At 39.6% G+C, this 21,698-nt stretch overlaps 1 protein-coding gene across 1 annotated transcript; it reads right to left on the reverse strand.

Annotated features, from left to right (window-relative positions):
- Positions 1-848: 848 nt before the first annotated feature.
- On the reverse strand, positions 849-17,948 carry sdcbp2 (syndecan binding protein (syntenin) 2). The gene is made up of 9 exons (XM_053317571.1): positions 17,812-17,948; positions 13,246-13,297; positions 12,866-12,962; positions 7,830-7,930; positions 7,113-7,277; positions 4,901-5,076; positions 4,269-4,440; positions 3,411-3,502; positions 849-2,810 (listed from the first exon to the last, which is right to left on the reverse strand). The coding sequence occupies exons 2-9, from the start codon at positions 13,294-13,296 to the stop codon at positions 2,756-2,758; spliced, it is 909 nt and encodes a 302-aa protein (XP_053173546.1). The 5' UTR covers position 13,297; positions 17,812-17,948; the 3' UTR covers positions 849-2,755.
- Positions 17,949-21,698: the final 3,750 nt, after the last annotated feature.

Here is a 21,698-nt window from a genome sequence, read left to right on the forward strand (position 1 = left end):
ACTGATTAATTGTTTAAAGCTATAAACCTAAATATTCTTTCATTTCAGCTTTTGAAATGAGAGGATTTGAGAGTAAATGGTGTATCTTTTGGTTTTGGATTAAATTGAAAGATTGAGGACATCAACATAGGCTCTGAAAGATTATAATGAGCACATAATTAATCAGTAAATCTAGAAAATAATCAGCAGATTGATACTGAAATGAGTTACAGCCTTACATCAAGACAATAATATAAGTTAAGAGTGTTTTCAGGATTTCTGGGGCTCACTAGTCTGTTTCGTGCACATACACACATCATTAATTAACCTTTCGAGGCATTTCGTCCCTTATAGTTTCCTGTTTAATTAGTGGACAGTCCATTGTTCAATGTTTCAGATTTATTCATTAAAAGTTGAATCTGATTGAATGCAGCACTTTATCAAAAATCCATTGTAAAGAAGATAACGATGACAAGGAGAAACATCCTGAGAGTACACCGTCTCTGCAGTGATTTCTATTTCTATCTCATAATGCACCTGAACTTTCTGCTGTAGTGTGTGGTTTGCCGGGGTTTGTGGCTGAGTGAGTAATTATATACTATCCTTAGACACACAAGATGCTGAATATTTGTTGGGGAAGGTGAATTGGGGAGGGGGGGGGGTGTTTGAATGTGTATCGTCATTCTATGCTTTAATCCTTGTCTAATTGTCTTGATTCTGTGTTTCATAGCTGATGTAATGATAGTTAGTGTATACAAAGGTTATAAGTCCTTTAACATCCTTCCAATGAGGACGTTCGATTTAGTCGCCTTGTATAGGAATTCATCTGACATCATTAATATCTGCAGTAATGTAAAAGAACTATTTTAATGGCAATAGTAGTGTGTACAGTTAAAGACATCAGTAGGCTACTTCTCCATTCACACTCCCACCACACTGTATAAAGAAAGACCAAAAGCCCCTATATTAAACAGCATGGAGGAAACCTTCCTGTTGTCTTCATGTGTGTGTGTTTGTCTTATTCTTGTTTCCAGATTGGTTTTGTTTTATTTCGTGACTTTTTAACAATTTCTTGTCGTACTTTCCCTCCAATCAAAACAAATCCCACCAAGCTAACGTGAACAGAAAGACTGTTTATTTGTTTTACAATATTATCTTGGTTACATTCGTATATAAACTTTAAGATTTTTTCTAGCACTTTTTTTTTTTTACAGAATGAGGATGGTTTTTATCAGATTGCATACCTAGAAATTTAAAAGGAATACATGCATTCAAACATGAACAGCATTAAAAGGAGCAACTTTTTTTATATAACAAGTAGAAATTCACAACTGTGAGCCGCTTGCTCAGTCTTACTGCGCTCATCAGTTTCTTTTAGGAAGGAATAATACAGAGGGAGGGTCCTCCGGCACACCTAGCAGAGGACAGCCAGTTCGGTCTGTGAAACCCATGTTGTGGAATTTATTGGCTTCAATTTGAGCAGATGATTTTCAGCATCAAATTTAAGCAGCTTTTCTATATTTTAAACGTACGACATATAGAAGAGTTCTTTCGTTGACATGAGGCATTACAAACACAGTAATAATCATTCAAAAACAACAAAGCACAACTGCTGAAATGGATGCAGGAAAGACAACCTCTTTAAAAAAAGGTAGTGGAAAGTGCACTTAGTGGGTCAACCCAGCACAGACCCTGTCCAATCAGATACCGACAAAATCCCTCAAACTACAACCTGGCTTTCCTGATGATGGATAATAACAGCTGGCTTGTGCCTTTTTTCTCTTGTCTCGTAGCTGTCGTAGTGTTTGCGGACAGGGTCGAGTCCCCCAGCTGCATAGGACAACAAACCGCTGCCCCTCTTTTTCCCCCTCCACTCTCCCCTGGAATGTGCACACATTTTGCTCCCAGTACCTTCAAAAAAACACAATCAGTCCCATGGTGACTCCTGCTTGCACACGGGGAATGTGGCGCAGTGATAACATCGCCTTCTCTTGGAGGAGGTGGAAGCTTGTTAATGTTGCTAAATCTCACCGTGAGCACCGAATTAAGTTAGAATAAAGAAAAAAACAAGCTAAACTCAAATGTCAAAAAAATGTTCTCGCTAATGAACTAAAAACTGCTAAAAAAAATTAGTTTTACTGGCCGAGTAAACGAATCTAGAGCAAAATCAGCTGACTATTTTACTTATGGTGTTAATTCAGTTCAGTTTATTGACGTATGCACATTAGGAGGTCAAGTGCAGGGAGCGAGAGTGCAGCCGTGATCTACATGGTAGGGCTCTGATGGCTGAACGTCGCCTTTTACAGCATTATCTTTTTTTTTTTCTTTTTTTTTGGACAAGGTGAAATGTCACTTGCCAATGATTTATCTCTCCACAATGAGGAGGAAGCTCTGGACTCATGATCATGTGCATGGCTTTAAAAAAAAACTAACATTTTGTACTGTCCTTGATCTCAAATACAAAACAAGAAGAAGAAGAGAAAAAAAAGCACATGTAATACGTAAGACTACAAGGTTAACATATAAAAAGGATTAGACGTATCAACAGAGACGGAGGAGAAGATGTAGAAAAGGAAATAACTGAAACGTTTGAAAAAAAGGCATCTCGAGGTTATGATGAGTAATGGTGATGATTGTAATGCAGGAGGTGGTTTGATATGAAGACAGAAAGAGAGAGAGAGAGATAGAGAGAGAGACAAAGAGCAGTAAGAAAAAGAGAGATATCTCTGTATATTGTAGACATCCTGACAGTTTACACTCTTCTTTCTTCCCGTCTTCACACCTCTGGGACGGAGTGATCCATAGCTGACCGCAGGAGACCGGTGGACATCCTGGAGGAGGAGGAGAAATAAGTCATATTCATGAGCTTGTTGATGAATGGGACTAGAATCTAATTATATACTGTACAATGTCCCTTCCTCATCAGACACTGTGTCTCATTAAATTAAGGTGAAACTAATGGAATTCATGTCATTTAGGTGTTTCACTTTAAGGATCCAGCTGTTAGTCTCTAGCTCCAGAGGTATGCTAACCTCACTTCTTTTATTTCATTTTAAAAACTTGAGGCAATGTAATCCACATCAGTCCTGTAAAGTGCAGCAGGTGAGCAAGTAGTGTAACTAATCACAGCGGCTAATGTGAGACATATTTGTGCTTATTGTAATTAACTTGATTTCCATAGTTAAAATATTGTGCATAGTGTGCAAATACAAAAACTCTAGTTGATGAAAATAATTTAGGTCCTACATGTTAACACACTTTCCCCTTTAAATGGAACAGGGCCATCACCTGTGATTGTCCTGTCCTGCATTCATCTGTGGTTGAATAAATCCTCTATTCTATTCATTCTATATTGAATTCTAACTGGACCACTGAATGGACAAAACAAACCTTTAGAGTTCTTGACCGTGACTTATAAAAGGTAATCGTACCTCTTAATCATGTGCTCGTAGATGAACTTGGGCATGATGGTGATGGTCATGGCGGTTGGGGACGTGGACAGAATATCCTTGATCTGAGAGTCCTGAAATGTTCAACGCAGGCACAGAAACATGTGAGCATCTCATGTCATTATTAAGAAAGATTAGATTATATTATAGATTAGTGAAACACATTCACTTCAGTTTTTCTCCAGTGTTGGAAACAATGGCGAGCTTTAGACAATAGGTGACAGTAATTTACAAATCCACACTGTCTAAAAATAACTCCTCAGACAATCATAACCTTTACCACATAAAATGATACATTCAAATTTGCAGTCATTTAGTGCTGATACACAAAAAAACGAAAATGAAAGTAACAAAATATTTGAAGCATTCCATTTACATTACTAATGTCATAGCTGTCCTGTCATTTACATCATTACCACCTACATCACAACTACTGAAACTGTTTTCTCTTCACTTGAAACCAGACAGAATATAGTTTCTGTTCTATTTGTGTGATAAGTAAAGAGAAGCAGTAATTGTTAATCAATCATGAATGCAATGAATGAAGAAAATCAGTGGAGAAAAACTGAAAAGAGCAACTACAACAGGCTAAAAATCACATTCAGAGCTGAATGAAACTACACACCTGCTGTAGAAAACACTGGACTAAGAGCAGCTGATACTAAATACATCACATTTTAAACAGACTTAGAATGAGTGGATGCTGCACTTACTTACAAATCGCCTCAAGTCCCGGTGCAAAAATTAACCGCCAAACATTTTAGAAGCATCACACACATGTTCTGTATTTTAACTCATTTTTAGTTGACTTAACAAACCGTACAGGACCAAGCATCTGACCTTAAGTCCGATAATGTTCTGTCCGTTGATTTCACAGATGTAGTGCTCAGTCAGTAAACCGTTGCGGGCGGCCGAGCCATCCTTGACCAGCGAGGTGATTTTGCCATTCTTGTAGATGAAGCCCACGTGGCCGGAGCTGTCTTTGTGCATGGTGACGGTGCGCTGGAAAGGCCTAGAGAGGGAGAGAGAGGGAGAGAGAGAGAGAGAAAGAGAGAGAGAGAGATTAGCGAGTCCTGAACATGCCTGTAAACTAATTATGATAAATAATTATGTGATGAGGAAAAACAGAAGGAGAAAAAAAAAAGACAGGAACAGATGGGAGAAGACATGATGACAAGAAACTCCCTTTATGTTAAAAACAACAACAAAACTACAAGGACGGCTGTGACATGCAACAGCCAGCAGAGGGAGCCAAACAGTAAAGAAAAGCAGCTGGGTTCATTCCAGCTTTTAACAGGAAGCTATAAAAGTGGAAAACAGGAGGAAATCTCACCTGTTTAAAGCTTAGAAATGTATAGAAATGTATAGAAATGTAAAGCCAAAGCCAGTGTTTATATCTGTGAATAACGTTGAGAGTATAAAACGTCCTGACAAAATAAAAGTACACAGTATTGTTATCCTCTTGTCCTCACCTGTCTCTGACCACCAGCTCGATGCGGGTCTCGGCCGCAGCCTTCAGGGCCTTGTGGGCCTTGTCTACGTTCCAGCCGGCGCAGTTCTGCCCGTTGATCTGAAGGACCTGGTCCCCGAAGCGCAGGCCGGCCAAGGCCGCGGGGGAGTTAGCCTGCACCAGCTGGATAAACACTCCCTGAGAGAGGAGAGGGAGATAGAAGAATGAGTCAAAATGATTCCGAGGATTGACAGGAAACAGATATTGTTAGATGATTTGAAAAAGACACAACAGAAAGCTCATCTGAACAGTTCCACGGCTTTACTTGTTGTCAAAGCAACATAATGAATTATTTAACTGGCATGATTCATCACTCATATTTGTCTATTTTGAGGCTTAAACTCTATAAATGAATATGTACAAGTCTAAAAGAAAGCGTGTTAGCTGGATGTTGCGTTGCAGCAGAACATCGATCACCAACACGCTAACATCTTTTTGGTTTTGTCGACTTATTTCAGTCATTTCAAAAGCCGCCCACTGTATGAGTGCAACTCAATACACACTGAATTATTTATTATGTTCAGGAGCCTGTGAGCACTCTACAGCTGGCCAAGTATCAAAAGAAATGATTCACTCACTTTCTAAAATGTGTGTTCTTGTTTTTCTAATGGCATTAATGCAGATGTAATACATGTATCTCTCATTAATGATCACATAAACCTCCATACTACCAAATGAAGCAGACTGTGTACCAGCCAGAGGTGACTGATCTACATTAATAGTGCTTTCTGTTCTGCTGTTAAGTTACTGCAGTTACGCATTACTTCCTGTATTTGCTCACACTCCTTTAAATGCGACACAGACAGTTCACTAACAATATCAACAACTGACTGTTTATTGTTTTTCTACAAGTTCTGGTAGCAGCTGCAGTAGCATCAGCATAATCTATCTGCAACAATTTAATTCAAATATACACAAAAATATAGTGATGCTTATTAAACATCTTTGGTTCTATCTAAACTCTACTGTTTTAAACATAAAAGTGTGTTTCCAGGTGTTGGTGAGTTCTACTGCATAAAAAAGTAGTGTGGCTGAGTATCAGTACCAAAATAAATCAATACCAACTGGCATTGAAACGTCTCCTGTCAAACGATACCTGCAATCGATTCCACCCAGAGCTAGAAAATATGACTATTTGTATGTGATTGGCCCACTGCCACAGCAGCTACAACCCACTTGTAGTGGTAAGGTCATGGTGAATTTGAGTTAGCGCGCTTAGCAGTTCAGCAGCCAAGATGCCACCTAAACGCTCTAAAGTGATTCTACACTACACACCTGTTACACCTGATAAAAGACAGAGACCTACATGTGTGATGGGTATTGAATGAAGTACTCAGTTGGTATCAGTATTTAAGGGTACTTAGATTGGTACTGGTATCATCATTTTTTAAACAATGCCCAGCCCTAAAAAGTCGTATAAAGCCTTTTTGTGCTTATAGGGGGAGCTGTGTCAAATTTGATAAACTGCCATCGGTCAGGGCTGACGACTACAAGTTAGTAAATAACCTCTGCAGCCTGCTCCTCATCTCTGCTGGAAGCTAACAGCTTAATGCTAAACTACTACTACATACTACTTTAAAATATCTGAAACTGTACTTTGTATGTGTCAATATTGATCCAGCTTGTAAGCAGTCCTACGATGCCAAGCTTTAGGACAGCCATGCTTAAATCAGTAGTGCAGTACTCTTAAGAAATTATGAAGTAATACAAACATATTTACACACTATAAAAAAAATGTTAAATTACATCTATTAATTCCCTGATTTTAAAAGAAATGAAGAATCTATGAATTGAAGCTGGACTGTAAGAGAGCAGAAGTCTCCTGCTTCACAGTGAAGTGCACTGGAGGTTTCAGGTTACCACATCACACTTGTGTCAGCACATGTCTACAAACAATTTTAAGGAGCGACTAAAATTGTAACGTCGTCTTTAAGCGGCTGTGTTAAACGTGGAGGCTGACGCGATGCTCTGGAGTCTTGAGTTTGACCCACATCCCAATATCAAGTGGAGGCAGAGAGAGAGAGAGAGAGAGTGGGGAGGGGGGGAGGGAAGGAGGGGAAGGGGGAGGGGGAGGGGGAGGGGGATAGATTCTCCTTCTGTCATCAGTAGAGTGTCAAAGTGGTCTGGCCTGAATAATGAATGCCCCGTCTAAGACTTTTTCGATGCTGACTCACGTTGTCGATGGACCTGAGCCTCAGTCCGACCTTCCTGTCCTGGTCCTTGCAGAGGATGATCTCCCTCAGGCCCGGACGGATCTCCGCCCTCCTGATGCCGACGTCCGCCCCCGTCACCGGCCGCACCATCCCGCCGACGCCTGAGAGGGAGGGAACCGCGACTTGCTGCGAGGAGGAAAGAGACAGACAGGAGAGTGCGTGGGAGGATTTAGTTTCATCTTCTCCAACGCTGAACGAGATCAGGAAGGCTTTTAAAATCTCCATCTTTTATTTGCTTTATGATTAATGTAAAGAAATGTAAAGAGATCAGCGATAACAGAGGACACAGATGGTTTCGAAGCAAGCTGAAGAACTAGGTTGCTGCGAGAGCCTTGACATCTGCAGGAGACACACATGCACACACACGCACACACACACACGCTTTGTAGGGGAGTGACGAGATCACACCCTCCCACACACACTGCTCCCGGGCCTTGCGGTGACTCATTCAGCGATGTGGATCTCCAAGAACAGCGCTCTGTTGTTGCTGATATATGTAGAGCTCAGGGCTGCTCTCATTTACTAAAAACAGCCTTTTTTTAAATGAAGTCTGGTTGAGACCTCATCTTACTAGCATTTCTAAATCAGATGTGACCGTTTTAGGGGGAGGGGGAGGGATCTTTAAATCACCAAAGCTAGAATATGATGTTATTAATGCATCTAAACACACACACTTACATTGTCAGCCACAGGCACCAAAGCCAGGTTCCTCTGGACTTCATCACTATTGAGGCTCAGGCCCATGTACTCCCCCAGCTCCTCCAGATTTGGGTACAGGCCTGAAGGAGAATAGAGAGGAGGAGGAAGAGGAGGAGGAAGAGGAGGAGGAGGAGGAGGAGGAGGAGGAGGAGGAGGAGGGTGGGGAGGAAGAATTAATGGGAGCAGATGGAGGGAAGGTGAGCAGGTGGGAGAAAAAGCGAGAGAGAGAGAGAGAGAGAGAGAGAGAGAGAGAGAGAGAGAGAGAGAGAGAGAGAGAGAGAGAGAGAGAGAGAGAGAGAGAGAGAGAAGGTGGAAGAGTTTAGCTGAAGGTTACATGATGAATTAATGAATACTACATTTGCAAAACAGACTTCATTGATTGGTTTTCACAGGTGTACAAATGTTACACCTCCTCTTACTCTTCCCTACATGTTATATTTAATTCATGCCGTCCATCAGGATGGGGGGGGGGGGGGGGGTCGCGCATGGATTCCTCTACTGGAAGAATGCTGATAATGAGCGGTCTGTGTTTTGTGGTGCAGTCAAACTTTCCTGGCATCAGTATCCAGGCCACCACAATCTAATGCTCTGTGTGTCCAACCCCTCCACTTCCTGTTTGACCTGATCTGTAATAATACACACCCAAAGTCTTTACGCAAATTAGGGGGGGGGGGATATCTGCGATCGGATCAGAGATCTGCTTGTTGGTTATTATGGAGGTATGAGCGCCTGAACTCCTATCTTCTATCTGATTCACTGTTTGGACACTTTCTACCTGTGTGTCCTTCTTCTTTGCCTGCCTGACTGCCTGACTGCATGACTGCATCACTTTTCTGGCAATGAGAGGCGGCTGTCGTTGACCTTGCAGCAGAGCGACGATTACTAAATTTATCCTGGAGAGGGCAAAGGAAAGACAGACGGACGGAGGCAGGGAAGCAAAGTAGAAGAATCACTGTCCTCATGAGCTCGGAAAAGCACTTGGGAACATCTATGTGCAGTGTCAAGAGGGTGGATGGAAGTATTCTGTGTGGTTTAACTGGAGCAAAGATTCATGTGGGAAAAGAAGATCCTTAACTTAAATCAAAGTACTAATACATTCATGTAAAAATACTCTATTACAAGTAAAAGTCCTGCATGAAAAAACACTACTTAAATAAAAAGTACTGCATTATTATCAGTGATATAGAATGCAGTATTACAGTAAAAGTACTGCAGTATTATGAGTGATGTAGTATGCAGTAGTACAGTAAAAGTACTGCAGTATAATGAGTGATGTAGTATGCAGTATTACAGTAAAAGTACTGCAGTATTATGAGTGATGTAGTATGCAGTAGTACAGTAAAAGTACTGCAGTATTATGAGTGATGTAGTATGCAGTATTACAGTAAAGGTACTGCAGTATTATGAGTGATGTAGTATGCAGTATTATGAGTGATGTAGTATGCAGTATTACAGTAAAAGTACTGCAGTATTATGAGTGATGTAGTATGCAGTATTACAGTAAAAGTACTGCAGTATTATGAGTGATGTAGAATGCAGTATTACAGTAAAAGTACTGTAGTATTATCAGTGATGTAGTATGCAGTATTACAGTAAAAGTATTGCAGTATTATGAGTGAGGTAGTATGCAGTATTACAGTAAAAGTACTGCAGTATTATGAGTGATGTAGTATGCAGTATTACAGTAAAAGTATTGCAGTATTATGGGAGATGTAGTATGCAGTATTACAGTAAAAGTACTGCAGTATTATGAGTGATGTAGAATGCAGTATTACAGTAAAAGTACTGCAGTATTATGAGTGAGGTAGTATGCAGTATTATGAGTGAGGTAGTATGCAGTATTACAGTAAAAGTACTGCAGTATTATGAGTGAGGTAGTATGCAGTATTACAGTAAAAGTACTGCAGTATTATGAGTGACGTAGTATGCAGTATTACAGTAAAAGTATTGCAGTATTATGAGTGAGGTAGTATGCAGTATTACAGTAAAAGTACTGCAGTATTATGAGTGATGTAGTATGCAGTATTACAGTAAAAGTATTGCAGTATTATGAGTGAGGTAGTATGCAGTATTACAGTAAAAGTACTGCAGTATTATGAGTGATGTAGTATGCAGTATTACAGTAAAAGTACTGCAGTATTATGAGTGATGTAGTATGCAGTATTACAGTAAAAGTACTGCAGTATTATGAGTGACGTAGTATGCAGTATTACAGTAAAAGTACTGCAGTATTATGAGTGATGTAGTATGCAGTATTACAGTAAAAGTACTGCAGTATTATGAGTGACGTAGTATGCAGTATTACAGTAAAAGTACTGCAGTATTATGAGTGATGTAGTATGCAGTATTACAGTAAAAGTACTGCAGTATTATGAGTGATGTAGTATGCAGTATTACAGTAAAAGTACTGCATGTGAAATGTGAGCCTGACTACACACTGCTTTTTGTGCTTTTTGTATGATGTCAGTGTTTCCTCTATCACTGCAGGGAACCTCCACCCTGCAGGGAACCTCCACCCTCCTGAAAGAAAGAATTGAAAACAAATGGGACTTAAATAAGTAGGAGAGCAGGACTGTGATAGACTCACACAGTGACAGGCTTGCACTGAACTGGCCTAGTTTCACTCCTCCGTGGTTCCGACACGCAGCTTGACAACAGCGGTTGTCCCGCCTGTGGCACTGATTGGCTAATCGTTGGTCCTCCCGCAGTGCTCATTGGATCGATTGCTTTTTCAAACAGAGACTGCTGTTTCATGTCATGATGCCAGACCAGAAGAATCAGTCAACTCAGTGGGAGTCTGGACGATGGCAAATGTAGAATAACTAAAAACTCTCGTACTCTATGTACTTAGTTACTTTCACCACTGCTATCAATGAAACACTTACTATGAATTATATAGTAGGATGACAGTAGAAATCTGATAGTTTAGTGATGGCTTGTGAGAACATGGTTGCCATGGTTACTGAATGACTAAAGAATTGATTGAGAAATCTACAGTGCATTGATTTGAGATGCAGATTGTGGTTTAAGTGTCATCTTCTGCTTGTGCCCGCCTCTGAAGCTCTATGATTGGCTGTTTCTTGCTGAACTGCACCTACAAAACACAGACTTTAATTTAGTTCAAAGATATTTATAGCAAAGTTTTGGACTGATGATTCAACCAGGAGAGTTAACATGGACATTCTCAACTTTAGGAAATATATAGTGGGCTATGTGAACCAATCAGGGCCAAGACTGTTGACTTGTGTTGATCGTTGAGAGCTGAGTAAAACAATATACAACATATATTAACCAATGAGAGACAGTAGCTGTGTGATTTAAATCAATACTTCCATCAGTATACTGTCAGTGTTGAGTGATTGTGCCAACGCAGTGCTTCAGATGCCGAGTCAAGTCTAAAGTCAATATTGTTTGAGTCAGCCACTTCTTTAAAACAGCATGTGTGCTCCACCCAAAAACACCCACTCCATAGCTCTGACCATGGCACAGAGCAGAGAGAGAGAGAGAGAGACAGAGAGAGATAAACACATCCATAAATTGTTGGCAAAGCGTAAAAAAAAAGTGCAAATGTAGGAACAATGCAGACGGTGATTCATCCTGTAATCGTACACTCCAGCCTTGGAAAAACAAAGTGTCTCATAATGTCCCCAAAATTGTGATTTCCTTTTGTAACAGAACAGTCGCCCTACACCCCCCCCCCCCCCCCATCTCTCTTTCTCTTCTCCTTCCTCATCTATGTTTTTCATGCTCTCCTGCTTTATCACGGTCTCCTTCTTCTTCCTCCTCTTCCGAACACGCCTAAGCCAACAACTGCCCACCTAAGCCAACCCAAAAAATAGAAAGAAGAAGAAAAAAACAAACAGGTGGCTGAGTGTTCTGCACTTTCTCCTGACCTTCTTCTTATCACGAGTCTATCTTGAGCAACAGTATCTGAGAAATGGGCCTTGAAGTCACAGGTAAATGATTATTGATGCTTTTAAAACGCTTCAAAACACACATGGAGGGCTTGTCAAGTTTTCTCGTCTTCTACTCAGTGCTCTCCGTGTTTTTCCATCACAGGAAGAAGAAAGGTGGTGTTGTCGGGGGCGATGTGAAGGCAGTGGGGAATGAGCGCAGTTTATAGAATTAGCGTGTCTGGCTCGGCCGCAGTCCAGCGCTGATGTCAATCAACGCCGCCTCCCCTCTCTTGTTTCCCTCCTCCACCTTACTCACCCCACTACTACATCCCTGGGTATCTCACCTCCCCTCCCTTCTCTCTCTCTCTCTTCCTCTTCAAAAAAAAATCAACTCCTCCTCCTCCTCTCTCTCTCTTTCTCGCCTATCGTGCCTCGTCCCAGCACAGCTGCCAGAGCCGGTCTCCATGACGACTCACAGCTAGCTCTGCTGAGGTTTAAAAAAAAAAAAAGAGTGAAAGCGAACAGGACTTTGCATCCGAATAGAGAGAAGAGAAAGTGAATGAGTGAGAGATCGAGGGGGGGTAATGGGAAGGGAGAAGTGAGTGAAAATAAGTAGAAAAGTTCTCTAATCTCTAAACGCCCCCCCCCCGTCCATCTTTATGCCTGCTTTTTTTTAATCTTTGATGGCCTCCTTTCTCTCTTTTCTACCATCTGAGTCTGAGTGTTACAGGAGTTCAGGAACTACTTTCACATAAACACAGAAAAACATCAAACTCCAAGGGGGTGGGGGGGGGGGGGGGTCCAGTTACTCCTGTTATTAACCAAATACCCCCCTAACTCCTCCTCCTATCACTCTGCTTCTAAATAACTGCAGACCCCCCACACACACCAACGGAAAAAAAAAGGGAGCAGATACAGGTGAAGGAGTTTAAAATAAACTCTGGTGCTTTTTTTTCTCTTTGTATCTTTGTATTTGTTTGTGTCTTTCGTGTATTTCTTCCTGGGTGTGACTTCCTGTCCCATCCTCACAGGATCTGCCCAATTTCCTGAGTGCCACACCACATTTGCCCTTCTAGCATGACAAACTCTCTCTCAAATAAATATATGTATGAGACTTACTTGACCCAGGCATCCCAGCAGTGGCAAGCTGAGGCTGGTAGGTTCCCTCAGTGATGGCAGGCATGGGGGTGGTGGTCTGGGCGAACTGGGCCTGGGCCTGAGAACCAATCACACGCACACAGTCAAGAGGAGGAGGAGAAGCTACTTAAACGACTGGCTTAAAACTGCAATTACTGCATGGATAATGTCATCAGTAAAATATGGAAAGAAAGAAAAACTACCTCAGCCTCCCTTCCAAAATGCTACAATTTTAAGTCATATGTGTACAGTATGTTTACTGTTCCTAACCTACTGCACATAAAGCATATGTATTAAAGAAAATTGCATAAAATGCAACTACAGAGCTAATTATCTAGAGAAAGATGGCTGACTCATCTTACCTTGATCACCTTGTCGACCTTGAGGTCCTCGAGTGATGGATACAGAGACATCCTGAGGAGGAGAAAACAAACAGCTGCGAGTGAAGGGCTTTGAGTAAGGGATGATGTCGTAGCTGTGCGAGATAAAGCTCCTGGTTGGCTGCGTTATTGTCATCCATTAAAAAAGGTGAAACTCCATTAAGCATGAAGTGGAGTAGCTGCCTGCGATGTGAAACGGTTTCCTGTGCTCACGATCAAAACCATTGTTGTGGTTGAGAGCCGCTCTCAGCTGCTTTCACTGCATTGTTTTGGTTTTTTATGATTCTCGAGGAGGAAATAAACAACTTACCTGTCTGGCTTGAAATGAAAGAGATGAAATAAAATGAGTGACTTGTGAAGTAGCACAAACCTGAGCTACTATACTTAAGAATAGATGAGTTGTGATGAGTGTGTGGATGCAGAAGGTAGAACAAACTAGAATGATGATAATTAGTATAATTAATAATTATAGTTTTATCTTTTTAAGTTTATTCTATCTACCGTATTATGTATTTGAATGTATGTGTATGTAAGTGTAGGTATGTGTGTACATATATGTATTTATTGTATATATTAGAACTTAAATGATTAATTAAGAGTATTTTGGGAATACTTATTTCTTAATGAAGTAGATACACTCTTAACTCTTTCTTTGAATTTTTTGTTTTTCCTTATTGCCTCAATTCTACATACAGAAAAATATCCATGACAACGTGGCAGTTTCTACTATTTCACGATGTTGAAATCGTGATGAACTCAATAGAGAAACATAACAGAATATAACAAACAGATGGAAGATGTTTTTATCATAATGCTTCATCACAGTGATAGAAAACACCTGTTATTTCAGTATTAACATGATGAAGCAGCAGATGATGGCCCAACACAAACATTAAAGCTTCAGCCATTATAAACAGGTTTCTATTGTCTCTCAGTCAAATGAGCTCATGCTAACGTTACATTTATAAATAGCAGCTGGTAGAGTGAGTTTGCCGAGTCATTGACGGGAACACTCTCTGTTGGTATGTGTTGAACGCTTATTGTAATGTGTGTCATGTGGTCAGCACCTTATCTAATCTGGTTCTCCTGCTGGGTGAACTCAAGGTGTGTGCTGACTCTGAGCTTGTGTTCACCTTATTGACCTAAATGACGACAGGTATGGGTGTGTGAGAGGAGGAATAAGCCCTTTATACCTTTATGTCTCATTCATTTTCAATAAAACACTCACAGCAACAGAAGAAAGAAAATTGGGGATTCATCCTTTATCAGCTAAGACCCAAACTATGGAACACACTAAGTTGCTAGTGGGATAGATATATAGATATAAGTGATAAATATAAGTGATGTCAGCTTGTTAGCCTTCAGCTAGCTTGTCATCTTCACACTGATTTCTATTTCCCATCATATATGTCTTTATGCTCCTTTTAGGCCCTTTTATTGTGAAGAACTAGGTGTATGTACTTTCTATTTTAAGCTGTATTTCCTGTGTTAAATGTCCTATAAAAATAAAGTTATTCTTGTTATTATTATGAAAACTGAGCAGCACTGTGTGGCTGCACTTCCTCACTGATTTCATGATTGAATCAGATAATGACAGGTTGAATACCTGAGCCTGCCACAACACATAATCCATCAGTAAACATGGGTGGAGGAAGACACGCGAGAGCACAGGAGCACAGGAGCACAGGCGACGTCTCTCAGGTTCTCATGGTGTTACGAAACCATAATGACACTGCACGCCTTAACTGAACCCCTCTTGTGGTTCGTCTCTAACTGAAACTCAGTCACACTGGCTCATAAACCAGCGGCGGCTCGTAGAGGAAGGAGGAAATGAAAGATGGCAGTCAGCTGACTGAGATTATAAAGCAGGCAGGACGAGCAGAGGCACGCAGCGCTGTGATGACGGCTAATAAACACATGTACAGTATGTTAGAGTGTGGATTCATTTGTTTATTCGCCTTAAAAAAACACACTAAAGCTCACATTTCTGCTTTGTCATAGTTTGGGGACAAAAAAAAAAGAAAGAAAAAAAAGGAAGTTAGTGGTCACTTCTCGTGTAGGCGGATTACATCTAGTGTTTTTGTTAAGAAAGTCAGCGGTAGACTAAATTAAACTGCAACATCCCTTCTCAAGTTCCAGCTGGGAATCTCTATTGCACCCCCCCTCCCCCCCGCCTCGTCTTCCTCCTCCTCTTCCTCCTCCCTCTCTTCCTGTTTTCTGTTTTTCTCTGTCCAGACTGTCAGCTGTCAAATAACAAAGGGATGCACTCAGAGCAGCTGATCGATTAGTCTGCCGTTTATGTCCTCGATTCATTGATTACTTGCTTGGTCTATGGAACATTTAAAAAAAATAGTAAAAAAATGGAGGATGCAGGATGTCCTCAGTTTGCTTGTTTTGACCAGCAGTCCAAAAACTTAAGATATTTAATTTATGGTCAAAAATGAACATCGAATTGTCACATTTGAGAGGTTTAGAAGCAGGACGTTGTGTTTTTTTTTGTTTAAAAACAATGACTGACAGGATTAATCAATTATTAGAATAGCTGCAGGTTCATTTCCTGTGAATCGACCAATCATTACAGCTCAAGATGCTCTAATGCATTTTTTTCTTTTTTGATTAAGATTCCAATATCTCCACTCAGGGAATATTAAATCAACCCAATTTTTTTTAACTTCCTCTTATTATTAGGTGTGACCACAGTGTTTTCTGTTTTCCTTCTTCTTCTTAATTCCTTTCTCGCCCTAAAAACTGAGTCACTGCATAATGGCAAAACTGAATGTAACCATGATCTTAACAAAAAAACTGCAGAAAATGTGGATTGGTTAAGTCATGCTGAGGTGTGTCCTTAAATAAAATGTAGAAAATGGCTAAAAAACTGATTTTAAAATGAAAACTGATGGTGTTTAAGTACTATTTTATGTTAGGGCTGTTTTCTCACCCGTTTTCTTCACCACACAACAATAAGTGAGTCACAATCACAAGATGTATGATGAACACATTGCTTAATGAATAAGGAACACGAAAACAAAGTGAAGACGATGACAGAATAACAGAAACAACCTTAAAACACACTACTGACAGGGACAAGAAACTAAAAGGTTTGAGCCAAAATAAACCATCGTAAAAAACATTTTTACATTCTTTACTGTAAAAAACATCACAATTCTATGCGATACGGACGTACATCACACTTATATGTCATCGGTCGTGATTCACATATTCATTCTGACACTAGCAGGTGAAAAAAAAGAAGAAGAAAAAGCTAAAATAAACATCATTCTGACCACAATCACATTACTGCCACATCTCACTCTCCCAGCTCCTTCAGCCGCTACTCCATTCTGTTAGCCTCAGTCCTCGCACACAAGCCTGTCATTGTGTTGGTGGACACAGAGAGAGCATTTTAATATAATAGTGTTTACTTTTCTGCTGTGTTTGTTTGCCCGCTTTTATATTCCCACCCTCCCTCCCTCGCTCCAACTAAACAGGCCGGAGAGGTGGAAAAAATGAGTGTTGTTCGGGGGCAGCTCTGGTAATGACATAATCCTCACTGTTACTTCTGCAACTGTGGTTCAAATGGAGAAATTACTTCTTTTTTTAAACACATATAGAGGGAAATATCATGCATTTGAGAGACTAAAAGGAAATAAGATACAGTGTGGTAAAAAAAAGCTTGTCAAACATGGAATTCCTTGACTCTTGAGCTCGGCCAGAAACTATGTAACCAGCTGGCAATGTGGACACTTTTGGTGGGAAGGAAAGAGGACTGAATCCAGCCAGCCTGAACGAATTGGTTAGATAGGAGACTGTGGCCTTCTTGGCAGCTTTTTCCTTTTCTCTTTTCTGTTATTTTAACATGGCTGGGAAAGAGACAGGGGGAAGAGGAGGAGGAGGGGAGAGGTGGAGAGAGGAGGGAGACTGACTGACAACAGTAACAGGGAAGTCTGCACTGCTTTGAATTGACCTCCACCCTTTTCTACTGTGCCATAATATAAAGCAGCTATAATATATCACCTGCGTTTACCAGATAAGGTTAGCAAATAAATAACAGTTGTGCGCTGCTGTTTTACCTCAAAGATACGTCTGAAGCTTTATTGACGTTACTTTACATATACAATACAACATATATGTATATTCAACATGAGACATTCCCCTTAATTGACGCTGAAGCAAGCGTTTGCGTACGTTTTTTTTAGCTTTTAAGTGCTTTTACGTGTCTATCATCACGTAACGTTACCGTCATTTTTAGCTAACGTTACGCTGCCGCTCTTGACCACTCATTAAAATTAACCGACAGCTGTTAGCTAGTTTAAACAGGCAGACTTATCAGGTGTAGTGATATGGTAGCTAATAGCTCATAGTAATTTATAATATATATGTGGGGAAAGTGTTCCGAGTCGCTTAGCTAGCTGTCCTCCTTCGTCTTTTGTTCGTGAATCGCAGCAGCTAGCTGGTAACGTTAGCAGGATGTCTCTGTATGTGTGTTTTAGCGCTAGTGATGGTACAGCGGTTCATAGGATTAACTGACGTTAAAAAAGAAAGTCTCACCTTATATGAGTCGGTTGGAAAAATGTGAAGTAAGTCTTGTTAAGATGTGCAGAGCGTCAGATCTCAGCGGAGCCCTCCGGTTTATTTGTTTTCCTCTGCTGGTCGGTCGCTCGTCGTTCAGACGGCGCTGCGCTGCTGAAGGGGAATTCTGGTAAACGGTGACGTCACCGCTGGCTTCCCGGTCCGTGCAAATCAGCGTCGACGTTCAAGTCACGCCTCTTATTGGTCACATGAACATCAGTCATCAACAGGGTAGGTTAGTTCCCATGAAATAGACCTATAAGAGACCTATGTAACATAATGGGAATCATTATGACATTACTAACAGTAGGTTTATTGTATGATCCATAAACAAATCCAGATGCTTATTTTTTTCTTCATTTATTGATTGATAGATTTAAAGGACCTGTTCACAATTTTTCAAGTCTGTCTTAAAACAAAATCTAGAAGTGTTTTTTTTGTTGTTGTTTTTTTACCTACCCACCTGTATAGAAGTAGAAATAGTAATAGGAAAAGTGTTATAATATATGGTCACAGTCTTGGGGTTAGAACTCTTTTAACTCTATGTGTATGTATCTCTACCTTCACCTTTATTGTGTTTAAGTACAGTACCAGTCAAAAGTTTGGACACACCTTCCCATCCCCTTGAATGACAAAGTGTGTCCAAACTTTTCACTGGTACTGTACATACAGAGCTCAGATCTATTGTATGCACACTTGTGATTATATAATATTATTGAATATAGGCTTACACTATGGGTTCAAACTTTAAACATATAGATTGTCTGGCCACATCCCAATCACTGTTTTTTTTCATTTATTGAAGTTCAGATCTTTATTTACATCAACGGATTAATAAACATTAAGGGTGAGGACATTAAATATACATTTCGCAAAAACCAACAACATACATATAAAATAGAAAGATAAGATCAAGAGCTGTATGGCTTGAGGAGAGGAATGAAACAAATCTTTGCTAAAGATGGCAAAAGAAAATGTAAAAGCGTCCTTATAATTAAAGGGCAGGTTCACAGTTTTTCAAGTCTGTCAATATACTAAATAAACGTTGAAACTGTTTTTTCTTGCTGTAATCACTTCCTTCTGTTCATACTGACCATTAGAAAATCCCTTTTCAAGCACATTTGAAGGAAATCTTTTAATAGCCAGTATGAACAGGAGGAATAATTACAGTGAGGAAAACCTATTTACTGTTCATACTGTGAACCTGTCCTTTTGATGGCAGACAAACTCCACAGGCCCAGATCTCTGTACTGTATAGGATGCAAATTTCATGTCAGACCTTTCCATTATGGAAATTATGTGCAGGAGGAACATTCCACTGTGATTTTTAACTGATTTAATCCCTTTGCTCCTTTATACAGACGCCTGCTGCCTCACAACATTCTCCCTTACTTAATAAAAAACATATACTGGTAAGCTTCATTTTTTAAGCAGAATGATCTAATTTATATTTAAAAGAGCAGCAGTGGTGATTGTTAACCAGCAACTCTTTTTTATTAGACTTTGGAGACAATCCTTGCCAGGGACATACAGTTGTACGGTTGTGGTGGGAATGTAAGAACTGTGGCTGGAAATCTGGCCTACTGTGGTGCAACTAAGGGTTGAAATGGCAGTTAGCAGCAGATCTTGTCAAATCAAATGGTTTTAATTAGCAGTGGTGGAGGAGGTACTGTAATTCTTTACTTCAGTAAAAGTAGCAATATCACAGTGTTAAATACTCCATTGCAAGTAATACTACTGCACTAAAAATGAACTAAACACACATAAGTATTGTCAGCTAAATCTAGACGAGCTCATTTTTAGTATACTTAATGTACTGTTGAATAAGGCTGGATTATCAACTGTGCAAAGTGGGCGACTCCCCCAGAAGCCTCATGTTCACTGTTAGTTCATTAGTAGTAGATAATCTGATTAACTGCTTGTTTTGGAATTTGTTCCACTAAGTACAATATCAACTGAGTCAAGTCCTGGGTTATTATCTCATCTTTGTGGTCCTGTCCCACAGCAGATATCCATCTGGTGTCACAATCTAGTTTTATGATCGAATTTTAATATTGATTGTTAACACGTTCACAATCAGAATCATCTTTATTGGTTATTGACTCATACAAGGAATTTGACTCCAGTTCAGTTGCATTCAGTGTAGTGGCTCAAAGTAAATATAGATAAGGAATGACTGTACAGGTGAAACTGAAATAGTGCAAACAGGTGATGAGTGGTTAGATGAGTGCTGAGATAAATACTAAATGGTTCAAAACTGAATGATGTGATATTTTACATACACATATAGTAAGTAGGTGGTTATGTACAGTATATACAGCCTGTTTAAATATAGACTCTTTCAATTAAAGAGATTTACTCTACGTGTAAAGTGCCTTGAGATGACTTTTGTGTGATTTAAATAAAGATTGATTGATTAATACACAGTAAAGAGTGAACTAAACAAATATGTATCATTTCTACATACAGACAGTATTATAGTGTTCCTACTAAGTGCCTTAAAAAGTCATGCTTACCTAAAAATAAAGACACACCTGGCCATGTATGAAATTACAAGTATTCTGGGATAGTGTTACTCAGACTCTTGAGGTACTCAGGGACCCCAGGACTGTGTACCTGGGTCTGATACCAGGTAACGTTATTCAAAAAGAAAAAGAAGGATATCTACCTTTTCAAAATCTTCATATTGGTGTGTAAAAAGGTCATCACAAGGAGCTGGTTTAAATGTGACCCACCAAGTGCAGGACAGTGGCTGGATGTCTAGAAGAAATCTACTCCATGGAAAGACTAACTCATTATCTAAGAACCAAAGAGAGACCTCTTTAAGAGACCCTGGATCAACACTGGCAAAAAATGAACTGTAAAAGAGAAAAGATGAGTCCGGTCTTTAGTTGTAAAGGGAGCCTAGTTAGGGAGCCATTTATTTTCATTCTCATATATTTTTAATCATATTATATTTTCCTTATAGCATTCTGAGCTTCTAAGGTGATATCAAAACATGTATGCATTGAGTTTTGCTTTTGTAAGCATAATTGAAAGAAGGAAAAAAGTTTAAAAGAAAAAAAATGAAGACACAGAAAACCTGGGGTCATTTTATGGTCCATGAATAATGACAGGAGGGGTGCAACAGGAGCTGAACAACACATGTATGCCCTGTGGCCCTCAAACAGGTAACTCCAGCTATGATGTTGTGTATTTTATATGATGATACGTTTTGTATGTAAAATGTAAAATGAGTAACATAATCAGATAACTGTGGTGAGGTAAAAAGAACAATATTTCCCTCTGAAATGTGGACTACAAATATAAAGTTGACTCAATTGTAAAAAGTCTTAGTTCCTTATAGGGACAAAAATGTCCTTGTCAAAAGACTTGCCATAAAAATAAATTATTTTTAACCAACATTATGTTATGATAGTAACTATCAAATATGCATTCATTTTCAGGATTTTAACCTCTTAATTGCCAGTTTGTTTACTTAAAACAACTGTATTTTTAAATGAAAAAAACACAAATAATGAATTATTTTCCATATACTAAATGCAAAGTGAATTGTTTTGGGGGGAAGGGGAGTTTATCACAGTCTGGGACATGTCAATGATTAGCAACATTCATTTTGATGCATTATTATTTTTTAGTGCAGTGTCTGATTACAAAAAAAACTCAAAATTGTCCCAATTGAAACCCATTAAAACTGCATATTTTGATCCCCCTTCCAAAATATGACTCATACTGTACATTCCTGCATTCTGGGACGTCATTTTGGAGCCTTGGCTTCAAAATTGTAGTTGTTTTTTGTTTGTTTGGGTCTTAGTATAACAATTGTGTCTATACATAAATTAAAAAAGATATATCCTTGGAAAATT

Source organism: Scomber japonicus, chromosome 4, assembly GCF_027409825.1.
Source record: "Scomber japonicus isolate fScoJap1 chromosome 4, fScoJap1.pri, whole genome shotgun sequence".
Classification (NCBI taxonomy): domain Eukaryota; kingdom Metazoa; phylum Chordata; class Actinopteri; order Scombriformes; family Scombridae; genus Scomber; species Scomber japonicus.